The 12,981-nt window shown below is 44.1% G+C and overlaps 1 protein-coding gene and 1 non-coding gene across 2 annotated transcripts in view; one reads left to right on the top strand and one right to left on the bottom strand.

The window, feature by feature from the left end:
• Positions 1-12,261, top strand: part of LOC124037652 (DNA-directed RNA polymerase, mitochondrial-like) — a 42,856-nt gene extending 30,595 nt beyond the window's left edge. The window contains exons 18-21 of the mRNA XM_046352578.1: positions 51-123; positions 1,321-1,412; positions 8,943-9,016; positions 11,293-12,261. Of these exons, the coding sequence (XP_046208534.1) occupies positions 51-123; positions 1,321-1,412; positions 8,943-9,016; positions 11,293-11,342 (289 nt within the window). The 3' untranslated portion in view covers positions 11,343-12,261. The remainder of the gene's footprint in view (positions 1-50; positions 124-1,320; positions 1,413-8,942; positions 9,017-11,292) is intronic.
• Positions 7,359-7,411, bottom strand: LOC124038812. The gene has a single exon (XR_006839414.1). It is a non-coding gene; the product is annotated as a U7 small nuclear RNA (small nuclear RNA).
• Positions 12,262-12,981: the final 720 nt, after the last annotated feature.

Below are 12,981 nucleotides of genomic sequence, written 5' to 3'. Positions count from 1 at the left end.
CACGGCGTCTAGCCCTATGTCTCATGTTTCTACTCTGTGTGCTCCTCTAGCGCCGGCCTGACGTTCGTCTCCGTCCACGACTGCTTCTGGACCCACGCCCTTACAGTCGACACGATGAACAAGGTACTTTAGTACAGTACAATCCTCACCTTCATTACTGTAACTTTTATGGTCTTAGCACACAGCTCCCCTGTATCCTACCTTTTTATAGGCCTTCCCTGATGTCAATTACTCTACACCACTGTCTGCCTGGCCCTTAATACATGCCGTTACAGCTGTTGGCAGGCAGTGCCATATGTCCCGCAGTTGTGTCCTGTCCTTTACGGACTGTATATATGGCTGTGTTTCCCTGCCCCTCAGGACATCGAGGTGTCAACAAGTCTAAATGGTTTCCACTAGACTACACAGCTACAAAATTTACTATATCGTCAAAAAATTCTGAAATCAAAGAGTTTATTTAAGCTTAGTTAGGCATAAGGTTAGCAATGTGGTTAAGGTTAGGTCTAAAATCAGATTTGAATAAAAATTGTATGAATAGGCAGGGTTTATGACTTCGTGGCTGTGTTAACTAGTGATGACCAGACCATATTGAGATGCTCCGGTTCTATAAAGATCCAAACTATCTGAATTACCATAATGGCATTTCTGTATGAATTATGTGAAGAAAAGCGCTTCCAACTGTTATTTCTTCATCCAATCTCCAGTGATTAGTATTGAAGAGGTTATTTCATAGCATTGTTATTTCTTGTCATGTTTAAATCTCAGTGCTCTTCCCTAATTTCATAGCCAATTGAACAAAAAGCAAGGGGAAATGCTCAAAATAACTAGGTCAGCACCTCAACATATGACATGGGATTTTATTACCCCTTTAAGATGCACTCCAGAATCTGAAACAACAAAATTTGTCACGAATTGGATTTGTAACATATCATATGAATGGAAGACGACAACAAAAAAAGGAAGAAATTCAGGACGTAACATATCACGCTAAGTGGATGACGTACTGTAGTACACAATTTGATAATGTAGTACACATACAACGGGGCCCACTTTTGGCTCATGACCACCACTTTCGGAACTACTGTCTGAAATATTACAAAAGTTTGAGTGCATCTTTAGGTCATTCTTCAGGAATGCATCAAATTGGTCCTGACCTGACAGCAGTAATGATTGGCACCAATCACTCTAGCTTGTCTTCTATCCCCTCCCTCCTTTTCCTCCTCTGCTTCTCTCCCCCTGTCAGTGTTGAATAGAGCGGTTGGTTGAGTGTTGGGAGTAGAATAGAGTAGCTGAGCATGTTGTGCTCTATTGGGTTGCCAGGTTTGCCGGGAGCAGTTTGTGGCACTGCACAGCCAGCCCATCCTTCAAGAGCTGTCCAACTTCCTACTGCAGAAATACTGCTCTGGGCTATCGTAAGTTTCTACAACACACACACAAACTGGACCACCTCACTGGCAGAGCAGTTTGGTTTAATTTGCACGTAATATACTCACACAGTTCTGGGTTGCTCATCTACAGTAGGAAGCGGCCTCCTGTAATGTATACTGTAGTATTTACAGTTAACTAGTATAAATACTGTAGTAAAATAACTATATTACATTTTTGGCTGATAACCATCTGATATTTTCCTTGCCCTCAAAAAAAAAAGATACGATAACCAATTGTATATATATATATAGTGATCTTTTAAGCGTTCTAGTACAGTTAAATAGTTAAAACAGACACACAGGCTGACCAAATTAGTTTGTTGTCCCCATTACCAGTAAAACATCATTAAAACCCATGTCGTTCACTTACCTGCTGTGCTGTTTCCTTGTTCATTTGTTCATTCTCAACCAGGATTTCACCATACATGTCAAGCAGTGAAGTTTCAGCTCTGTCTGTGGCCTCTCTTCCTCGGTGCACACCGTCAGTATGTCCGTTTCCATATTGTCCAGCTGTCTGTAACATTTCACGTAAACCCTGTTTCTTGTCTGCATCGAAGTGTGGGGCCTTGTACCTAGCATCGAGCAAGGTGGCGACTCCGTAAAGCGGCTCAGAGAATGACACCAGATCGCTTGAGTTCTAAATTGAGCAGCTGCTGAAAAATGAGCTCCTGTATATATTGAGATTTAAATGTTTTTTTAGAGTGAAGTACATCGAAAAAATCAAGAGAACTGCAAGACTCAATAGAAGACAAAACAAGGAACAAACCAAAAAAGACAGGCTTTTGAAAAATTAACTATTTTTCATAAAATTGTACAGTTATCTTAGCTAGCTGAATTGCTAGCAGAATTGTTTACTTGTTGCTAAGCAGTTGCTAGGGACTCTCCTGGAAGAAGCTAGCTAGCTTACAAAGAATAACAACAAAAAAATATCTAGTTAACAGAAGAAAGGAAGACAAAATAAGGACAAAAGAAGGACAGAAGAAAAAGGAAAAGAAAGAGGACAACAAAGTGAAACAGTCAGCACTTCTATTGCAACTTCGTATTTCGTTGTCCTAACGTAGTCTACACTGCTATCTGCCCAGCAGCTAGCCAGCTAGCATACGTCCACCGTCTACCGAATAGCAGCACTGTAGAAACTATTACACTCAACTGAACGACTTGATTAGTGTAGTGTTAGCTAGCTACATAGTTGTCTTTGCTGTCTTCGTATCCAAGATAATTGTGTAGTTTAGAGCATGTAGTCTTAGAGTGATTATCTTAATTTACCGAGGTTAGCTAGCCAGCTATTTATCGTCCTTAACGTAGGAGACACTGCTAGCTAGCCAACAGCTAGCCAACGTCTACTGAATAGAACTTCCGCACTCAACAACCCGGTCGCATTCCGTTTCGCTCCACAGGTAGTATCACATTTTTCATTTCATTTCATTACAGCACAACGGTTTGATTTGTTTGATCGTAGCTAGCTACATAGCTAGCTACATAGCCGTCTGTGTATCAAAGATAATTGTGTAGTCTAGAGCGATTTTCTAGGTTAGCTAGCCAGCTATTGTCGTTCTTTTAACGCAACGTAACGTAATCAACACTGCTAGCTAGCCAGCTAGCCCCGAATAGCAGCACTGTAGAAACTATTACACTCAACGGAACGACTTGATTAGTGTAGTGTCAACAACGCAGCCACTGCCAGCTAGCCTACAAAGTCAACAACGCAGCCACTGCCAGCTAGCCTACTTCAGCAGTACTGTATCATTTGAATCATTTTAGTCAATAAGATTCTTGCTACGTAAGCTTAACTTTCTGAACATTCGAGACGTGTAGTCCACTTGTCATTCCAATCTCCTTGCATTAGCGTAGCCTCTTCTGTAGCCTGTCAACTATGTGTCTGTCTATCCCTGTTCTCTCCTCTCTGCACAGACCATACAAACGCTCCACACCGCGTGGCCGCTGCCACCCTAATCTGGTGGTCCTAGCGCGCACGACCCACGTGGAGTTCCAGGTCTCCGGTAGCCTCTGGAACTGCCGATCTGCAGCCAACAAGGCAGAGTTCATCTCAGCCTATGCCTCCCTCCAGTCCCTCGACTTCTTGGCACTGACAGAAACATGGATCACCACAGATAACACTGCTACTCCTACTGCTCTCTCTTCGTCCGCCCACGTGTTCTCGCACACCCCGAGAGCTTCTGGTCAGCGGGGTGGTGGCATCGGGATCCTTATCTCTCCCAAGTGGTCATTCTCTCTTTCTCCCCTTACCCATCTGTCTATCGCCTCCTTTGAATTTCATGCTGTCACAATTACCAGCCCTTTCAAGCTTAACATCCTTATCATTTATCGCCCTCCAGGTCCCCTCGGAGAGTTCATCAATGAGCTTGATGCCTTGATAAGCTCCTTTCCTGAGGACGGCTCACCTCTCACAGTTCTGGGCGACTTTAACCTCCCCACGTCTACCTTTGACTCATTCCTCTCTGCCTCCTTCTTTCCACTCCTCTCCTCTTTTGACCTCACCCTCTCACCTTCCCCCCTACTCACAAGGCAGGCAATACGCTCGACCTCATCTTTACTAGATGCTGTTTTTCCACTAACCTCATTGCAACTCCCTCCAAGTCTCCGACCACTACCTTGTATCCTTTTCCCTCTCGCTCTCATCCAACACTTCCCACACTGCCCCTACTCGGATGGTATTGCGCCGTCCCAACCTTCGCTCTCTCTCCCCCGCTACTCTCTCCTCTTCCATCCTATCATCTCTTCCCTCTGCTCAAACCTTCTCCAACCTATCTCCTGATTCTGCCTCCTCAACCCTCCTCTCCTCCCTTTCTGCATCCTTTGACTCTCTATGTCCCCTATCTTCCAGGCCGGCTCGGTCCTCCCCTCCCGCTCCGTGGCTTGACGACTCATTGCGAGCTCACAGAACAGGGCTCCGGGCAGCCGAGCGGAAATGGAGGAAAACTCGCCTCCCTGCGGACCTGGCATCCTTTCACTCCCTCCTCTCTACATTTTCCTCCTCTGTCTCTGCTGCTAAAGCCACTTTCTACCACTCTAAATTCCAAGCATCTGCCTCTAACCCTAGGAAGCTCTTTGCCACCTTCTCCTCCCTCCTGAATCCTCCTCCCCCCTCCTCCCTCTCTGCAGATGACTTCGTCAACCATTTTGAAAAGAAGGTCGACGACATCCGATCCTCGTTTGCTAAGTCAAACGACACCGCTGGTTCTGCTCACACTGCCCTACCCTGTGCTCTGACCTCTTTCTCCCCTCTCTCTCCAGATGAAATCTCGCGTCTTGTGACGGCCGGCCGCCCAACAACCTGCCCGCTCGACCCTATCCCCTCCTCTCTTCTCCCGACCATTTCCGGAGACCTTCTCCCTTATCTCACCTCGCTCATCAACTTATCCCTGACCGCTGGCTATGTCCCTTCCGTCATCAAGAGAGCGAGAGTTGCACCCCTTCTGAAAAAACCTACACTCGATCCCTCCGATGTCAACAACTACAGACCAGTATCCCTTCTTTCTTTTCTCTCCAAAACTCTTGAACGTGCCGTCCTTGGTCAGCTCTCCCGCTATCTCTCTCAGAATGACCTTCTTGATCCAAATCAGTCAGGTTTTAAGACTAGTCATTCAACTGAGACTGCTCTTCTCTGTATCACGGAGGCGCTCCGCACCGCTAAAGCTAACTCTCTCTCCTCTGCTCTCATCCTTCTAGACCTATCGGCTGCCTTCGATACTGTGAACCATCAGATCCTCCTCTCCACCCTCTCCGAGTTGGGCATCTCCGGCGCGGCCCACGCTTGGATTGCGTCCTACCTGACAGGTCGCTCCTACCAGGTGGCGTGGCGAGAATCTGTCTCCTCACCACTGGTGTCCCCCAGGGCTCTGTTCTAGGCCCTCTCCTATTCTCGCTATACACCAAGTCACTTGGCTCTGTCATAACCTCACATGGTCTCTCCTATCATTGCTATGCAGACGACACACAATTCATCTTCTCCTTTCCCCCTTCTGATGACCAGGTGGCGAATCGCATCTCTGCATGTCTGGCAGACATATCAGTGTGGATGACGGGTCACCACCTCAAGCTGAACCTCGGCAAGACGGAGCTGCTCTTCCTCCCGGGGAAGGACTGCCCGTTCCATGATCTCGCCATCACGGTTGACAACTCCATTGTGTCCTCCTCCCAGAGTGCTAAGAACCTTGGCGTGATCCTGGACAACACCCTGTCGTTCTCAACTAACATCAAGGTGGTGGCCCGTTCCTGTAGGTTCATGCTCTACAACATCCGCAGAGTACGACCCTGCCTCACACAGGAAGCGGCGCAGGTCCTAATCCAGGCACTTGTCATCTCCCGTCTGGATTACTGCAACTCGCTGTTGGCTGGGCTCCCTGCCTGTGCCATTAAACCCCTACAACTCATCCAGAACGCCGCAGTCCGTCTAGTGTTCAACCTTCCCAAGTTCTCTCACGTCACCCCGCTCCTCCGCTCTCTCCACTGGCTTCCAGTTGAAGCTCGCATCCGCTACAAGACCATGGTGCTTGCCTACGGAGCTGTGAGGGGAACGGCACCTCAGTACCTCCAGGCTCTGATCAGGCCCTACACCCAAATAAGGGCACTACGTTCATCCACCTCTGGCCTGCTCGCCTCCCTACCACTGAGGAAGTACAGTTCCCGCTCAGCCCAGTCAAAACTGTTCGCTGCTCTGGCTCCCCAGTGGTGGAACAAACTCCCTCACGATGCCAGGACAGCGGAGTCAATCACCACCTTCCGGAGACACCTGAAACCCCACCTCTTTAAGGAATACCTAGGATAGGATAAAGTAATCCTTCTCACCCCCCCTTAAAATATTTAGATGCACTATTGTAAAGTGGCTGTTCCACTGGATGTCATAAGGTGAATGCACCAATTTTTAAGTCGCTCTGGATAAGAGCGTCTGCTAAATGACTTAAATGTAATGTAAATGTAATGTAAATGCTTGTTCACAGCCTCTACTAGAGTACTTTTGCAAGTTTTAACCCCACGGTTTGTCGGCAGTTTTGTTGAGCAGGCGTTTCAATGCCATGACCGAGGGTAATCACGTCTGCTGCAGTCGCAGTTGATGAGCTTATTTCTTGAGTTAGTTATTCGAATGGTGCTAGGAGTGTGTTCATGTGTGAAACATGTTCTCAAATGCCATTAAAATGGCAGCAGCGGTATGAGAACCAGCACATTCTTGAGCCTGCAGTACGGCTTTCCTTCAGTACGAAATCCTTATCGACCCACTGTGCTGTCAGACTCGGCATACTCATGGGGATGACATCTCTGGTCCAAATGTCAGTCATGAAGCTAATAGCAGTGACACCCGTAGCAAGCAGCTCAGGGATGTGCATTTCAACAATACAGTGTAACTCCGGTAGGGAAACCATCTGAAAAATAGCGCCTACTTGGTAGTGTGTACTGGGGCTCAAGGTGCTCGTCTAGTCGGCGAAAGCCAACATCATCCGCGACAGAGAATGGTTGATTGTCAAGGGCCATGAATTCCATTATCTTGACATGAATGGATTTCACCTTTTGAGCTGTCTCGCTGAATTTTTCTTGCTCTTTCAAATGACTGCTGGACTTGAACTTGTTTAGTTGTTGGAAGTGTGCCCTGAGTATTTTTCTTCTTTTGTTCTGTGTAGTGCTGCATTTATTACGTTATATAAGTATGCACGTCAGCTTTGACATCGGTTTTGCACATCAGCGTTAATTAAACTAGACATCGGGCTGTTGGCATTTTTAGCTAATATCGTCTGATTCTGATATGTTTACCTATTTATTTATTTATTTTATCATGCATCGCTATTATATACTGTAGTAATGAATGTAGTGGTGTTGCTGATCGTAGTATACTGTAGTATTTAGTGTAATGTTTTTGCGGACATTACTGTAGTATTTACTATAGTGTTTTTGTTTTACTATCTTTGACATAGAAGTGGAGGCTTTCTTCTTCAGGAAACCTACTGGAGAAATACTAAAAGAGCACATTTTCCGTAACGTGTAGGTAGGTAGGACTGGGGTCTAAACAGAGTTTTCTACAACCTGTAGGGAACACTGTACATGTACTTTATATAGTCTATACTTGACATGTAGGTTTTGACTTATGGGTGGCAAAAATTGGGATATGGGGAGGGGAATGGGCAGGGTATATGCAAATTAAACACGGTAGTATTTACTATAGTTAAATAAGTGTGTTTTTGCAGACATTACTGTAGTATTTACTACATTTGTTTTTCTGGTACTATTGTAGTATTTACTATAGTATTATACTACAAAATTCTATAGTAAGTGCTACACATGCTCAAGGGATTCTACAGTGCTTAGTATTTTATAATATACTACAAAATACTATAGTAAGCACTTAACAATCGATGGATACTGCAGTGTATAGTATTGGACAGTATACTTCAGTTAACTACAGAATTCTATACTATACTTCATGTGGGTGGCACTATCCTTTGAACACTTTAAGCTACAGAAAATGATGACTCCATAATAAGACTCTCAATCACTTATGTGTTTTCTGTTTCCCTCTACAATGCCCACAAGCCAGAGTGGACAAGACCAGGCACTAAATCTGACTGGGGGGGAAAAGAACAATCACTGTATCTCCTTTTCTACACAGAAGACCATACGAAATGATTAATCTCCCAATTCCTTTGTTGCATTTGTCACTTCAAACCATACTTCCTTCAGATTTAAATACTGTCAAAAGTAGTCATACTGATTTGTAATAGATTGTAATAACCCCAACTTAAAAAAGCAAACGTTGATATTGTTTATTTACTTTGATCACTTTTTTTTACATGGTGGGGTCGCAACTTTTTTTTGTCAAACGACAAAACGAGTGTGGTAACCCCTGGCATAAACTGTCAAAACAGACATGTACAGTAACTATGGTAGATAAATGGTCCTAAAACACGTGGAGTTTCCTGCTGCGATCAGTTTCTCTCTCTCTGCTTGTACTTTTTAAGCCTGGAGTTGCCATAGCTGGACTTTAATGGTTAAGCATACACACACATCCTTAAAGTAGTAGTTTGAGCACTGTAGAAACTAAACTTACTAAACATTAGATGGGCTTTTAACTATGCCATCAAATACAGAAATGGCTTTAAAAGTGCACCGATTCCCAGACTATACCTTTAAAAGTGACTGTTTAGAAGCTTGACAGACCACTAGTGGTTACAGTAAAAATATTTTTTACGGTTAGGTTGCTTGTAAAAAGTTGTTTTTACAGTAATCACTTGGTGTTGGGTGAAGTGTACATAGTATCCACACTGCTCCTTCGGTGGGGTAATTGGGCATCCAGGCCAGCCCCTCATCTCCTCTGCCAAGGCCCCGTGAGGTCATAGCCCCTAGGAGGAGAGCCGAGATGAGGAAGGCAGGAGCTTAACGAGATGAGCCTGAGGAGACTGCACCACTGCCCTCCTCTCTTCAATAGCAGGGACTCCTGATCAACCTCTCACCACAACAACAACAACAATTTAATAAGCACCTAATCTGATATCCTTTCTCCTCTAGGAGCGAGGTCAAAAACAATAAGTTTATGGAGTACCGGAGGATGCTGCTACTACTGGCCAAAGTGCCTCAAACAGGTCAGTTTCTCTCTTTGTCTGCACCCTACAGGACCTGTGTATTCTGTTCGTCAGATCCATGGAATAATCCCCACAGCACAGGGGTTGATTGATTAAAGTGTCAGCACCACACCAGTCTGCCCATCATTCCTGAAGAAGGCTTTTGTGGTTGTTTAACCTCTGTCCATCTGAGGCTGGTTGGTACCAGCAGCTCCACCCGCCATGCAAAGTCTCCTTACACGACTCGGGCAGGTGTAGAGTTTTCTGAACCACACGGAGGCCATCACTACGGTAACCTCTGGCTGTCTCTAACAGAATACAGTGAAGTACTAGCTGAATACTAGCTAGACGTTGTTATACAACAGGTGTACTCATGTACTATTTGAGAAGGTCCGGTCACGCAAAGGTCCGGATGGATATAGTCATTTATTGGCATAGTAACAAAGCCCCACCTCACAACCCATGGGACCCCAAACTATTCACACCCCTCTTGTTGGCGGAGAGTCAATTTTTTGTAAATATACATACTAGTCAAAAGTTTGGACACATCTACTCATTCAAGGCCTTTTCTTTATTTTTACTATTTTCTACATTGTAGAATAATATTGAAGACATCAAAACTATGAAATAACACATGGAATCATGAAGTAACCAAAAAAATGTTAAACAAATCAAAACATATTTGAGATTCTTCAAAGTAGCCACCCTTTGCCTTGATGACTGCTTTGTACACTCTTGGCATTCTCTGGAATGCTTTGACCAACAGTTTTGAAGGAGTTCCTACATATGCTGAGCACTTGTTGGCTGCTTTTCCTTCACTCTGCAGTCCAACTCATCCCAAACCATCTCAATTGGGCTGAGGTCAGGTGATTATGGAGGCCAGGTCATCTGATGCAGCACTCCATCACACGCTTTGGTCAAATAGCCCTTTAGGTGTGTTGTGTCATTGTCCTTTTACAAAACAAATGATAGTCTAAGCAAACCAGATGGGATGGCATATCGCTGCAGAATGTTGTGGTAGCCATGCTGCTTAAGTGTGCCTTGAATTCTTAATAAATCAGACAGTGTGGAGGTGCTTTGCTAGTGACACTCACATCTCCTCCATTCTTCACGGTGGGAACCACACATGTGGAGATCATCCGCTCTCCTACTCTGCGTCTCACAAAGACACAGCGGTTGGAACCAAAATCTCAAATTTGGACTCATCAGACCAAAGGACAGATTTCCACCAGTTTAATGTCCATTGCTTGTATTTCTTGGCTCAAGCAAGTCTCTTCTTATTGGTGTCCTTTAGTAGTGGTTTCTTTGCAGCAATTAGACCATGAAGGCCTGATTCACACAGTCTCTTCTGAACAGTTGATGTTGAGATGTGTCTGTTACTTGAACTCCGTGAAGTTTTTATTTGGGCTACATTTTCTGAGGCTGGTAACTCGAATGAACTTATCCTTTGAAGCAGAGGTAACTCTGGGTCTTCCTTTCCTGTGGCGGTCCTCGAGAGCCAGTGCATCATAGCGATAAATGGTTTTTGTGACGGCATTTAAAGAAACTTTAAAGGTTATTTGAAATTTTCCCCATTGACTGACCTTTGTCTTAAAGTAATGATCAACTGCCGTTTCTCTTTGCTTATTTGAGCTGTTCTTGCCATAATATGAAATAGGGCCATCTTCTGTGTACCACCCCTACCTTGTCACAACACAATTGATTGGCTCAAACACATTAAGAATTTACAACATTTACTTTTTAAGAAGGCACACCCGTTAATTGAAATGCATTCCAGGTGACTACCTCATGAAGCTGGTTCAGAGAATGCCAAGAGTGTGCAAAGCTGTCATCAGGGTAAAGGGTGGCTACTTTGAAGAATCTCAAATATTAAATATACTTTTTGCTTACTGCATGATTCCCTATGTGTTATTTAATAATTTTGAGGGCTTCACTATTCTTCTACAATGTAAAAAAAATTCAGAAAAACCCTGGAATGAGATGTCCAAACGTTTGACTGGTACTGTATGTAAATAAGGTATTTCTGTTCAACCTTTTTTTTTATTTGTCACTTTGGGATATTGTGTGTAGACTGATGAGGGGTCTGAATACTTTTAGAATTCACTGTATATAATGGTAGTGAGAACATTGACTCCTATACAGTGTCCTATAGAAGTCAACAGCCATATGTCAGGGAAACTCAGAATTGAACCACAATATTTGACTGATCAAAACGTAGACAATCATTACCCATTAATGTATCTTCCACTACGTCCTACCCCTTTTCCCTGACGTGAGATTGTGTTCTTGTCTCCCAGGTGACTTTGATCTCCAGCAGGTGAAGAAATCCACTTACTTCTTCAGCTAAGAGGAACAGACTGACAATCAGAGCAACAGGATGCAAAAGCCAATGGATGAGATGAGTAGGATTGACAGACTGTGAGGCTGAACACTGAGAGGGCTGTGTGGGGACTGGGAGGGCTTGTCTCCCTCAGGCATCAGATGACTGATCCACTGCCTGCTGGGTGAAGCCAAGGCTTTCTGCAACAGCTCCATCACACATAATGACTCACCCAGACAGACCTCTGTAGAGGAGACAAGGAAATGAGAGCAGCTTCCCCACTCTGGACTGGAGAGGATCTCAACAGTGCTCATTTAGGCTTTGACATTTCCCCTTTTACTGTTGTGTGTGAGAGAATGAATGATATCCCTTGTCTGAAAATGTGAGCGTTGTTATACGTATGTGTTCCGGCAACTCTGTCCTCCCATAATGAACACCTTGACTATAAAGAGACTTCTAAGAGTGTGTTTCCTCCCTGTCTCTCTCCAGTGTTCTGATCTGCCCGTTCCCTCCCTCCCTCTAACACCTGGCTGATTAAGCACATGATACTGCCTCTCATTGATTGAGGCACCCAGGAAGAGATGCCCACTCTGACATTTAGAGCCACACCTCATTTACCTCGCAAGTTTCCACTGGAGACAGTTACTCTCACTCACATTGAGAGGGAAGAAAAATAGTAATAATGGGTGAGTGGATGGATGAAAAGGTAGCTGTGAGGGAGGACGTCATGATTTGTCCTTACAAAAAAAGACAGTTTTCAAACAATATCTGCAGTTGCCATCTGGGGGGGGGAGAAATGGTTCACTTCTGAGAGGGATTTTTTTTTGTCAGTGAGCATTTCTCCTTTGCCAAAATAATCCATCCACTTGACAGGTGTGGCATATCAAGAAGCTGATTAAACAGCATGATCATTACACAGGTGCACTTTGTGCGTGTTACAATAAAAGGCCACTCTAAAATGTGCAGTTTTTTCACACAACACAATGGCACCGATGTCTCAAGTTTTGAGGGAGCGTGCAATTGACATAAGTATAAGAAGTAAGTATTTGACCCCCTCTCAATCAAAGATTGCTGGCTCCCAGGTGTCTTTTATACAGGTAATGAGAGGGGAGGGGTCAAATACTTATTTCCCTCATTAAAATGCAGATCAATTTATAATATTTTTGACATGTGTTTTTCTGGATTTTTTTGTTGTTATTCTGTCTCTCACTGTTCAAATACACCTACCATTGTCAGTGGGAATACTGCAGCAGTGGATCAAATACTTTTTTCCCCTCACTATATATATATATTTTTTTATGTTCATAGATATGCAGAAGGAAAAAAATAACTGTTTTTGCTTTGTTATGGTGTATTGTGTGTAGATTGATGAGGAAAGTGTTTTTTAATCAATATTAGATTAAGGCTGTAATAAGGCAAAATGTGGGGAAAAATCAAGGAGTCTGAATACTTTCCGAATACACTGTATTACTGAATCTCATCTGGGCCAAGGCACAGGAATTGGAATTACTTAGTATTGCCCACAAGTCATCATTTCCTAAAGTGCCATCAGGAAAATAAAGTCAAAGAAACGTGGCCATGCAGCCAGGAATGAAAAGCAATTCAAATTTATGACAGTGACAGGGCGAACTCGTTCTCTGGGACTCTCCTAATAGACAGATGTAGG

This window comes from Oncorhynchus gorbuscha, linkage group LG06 (genome assembly GCF_021184085.1).
Source record: "Oncorhynchus gorbuscha isolate QuinsamMale2020 ecotype Even-year linkage group LG06, OgorEven_v1.0, whole genome shotgun sequence".
In the NCBI taxonomy this organism is placed as follows: domain Eukaryota; kingdom Metazoa; phylum Chordata; class Actinopteri; order Salmoniformes; family Salmonidae; genus Oncorhynchus; species Oncorhynchus gorbuscha.
This window is presented reverse-complemented; position numbering and strand designations above follow the sequence as displayed.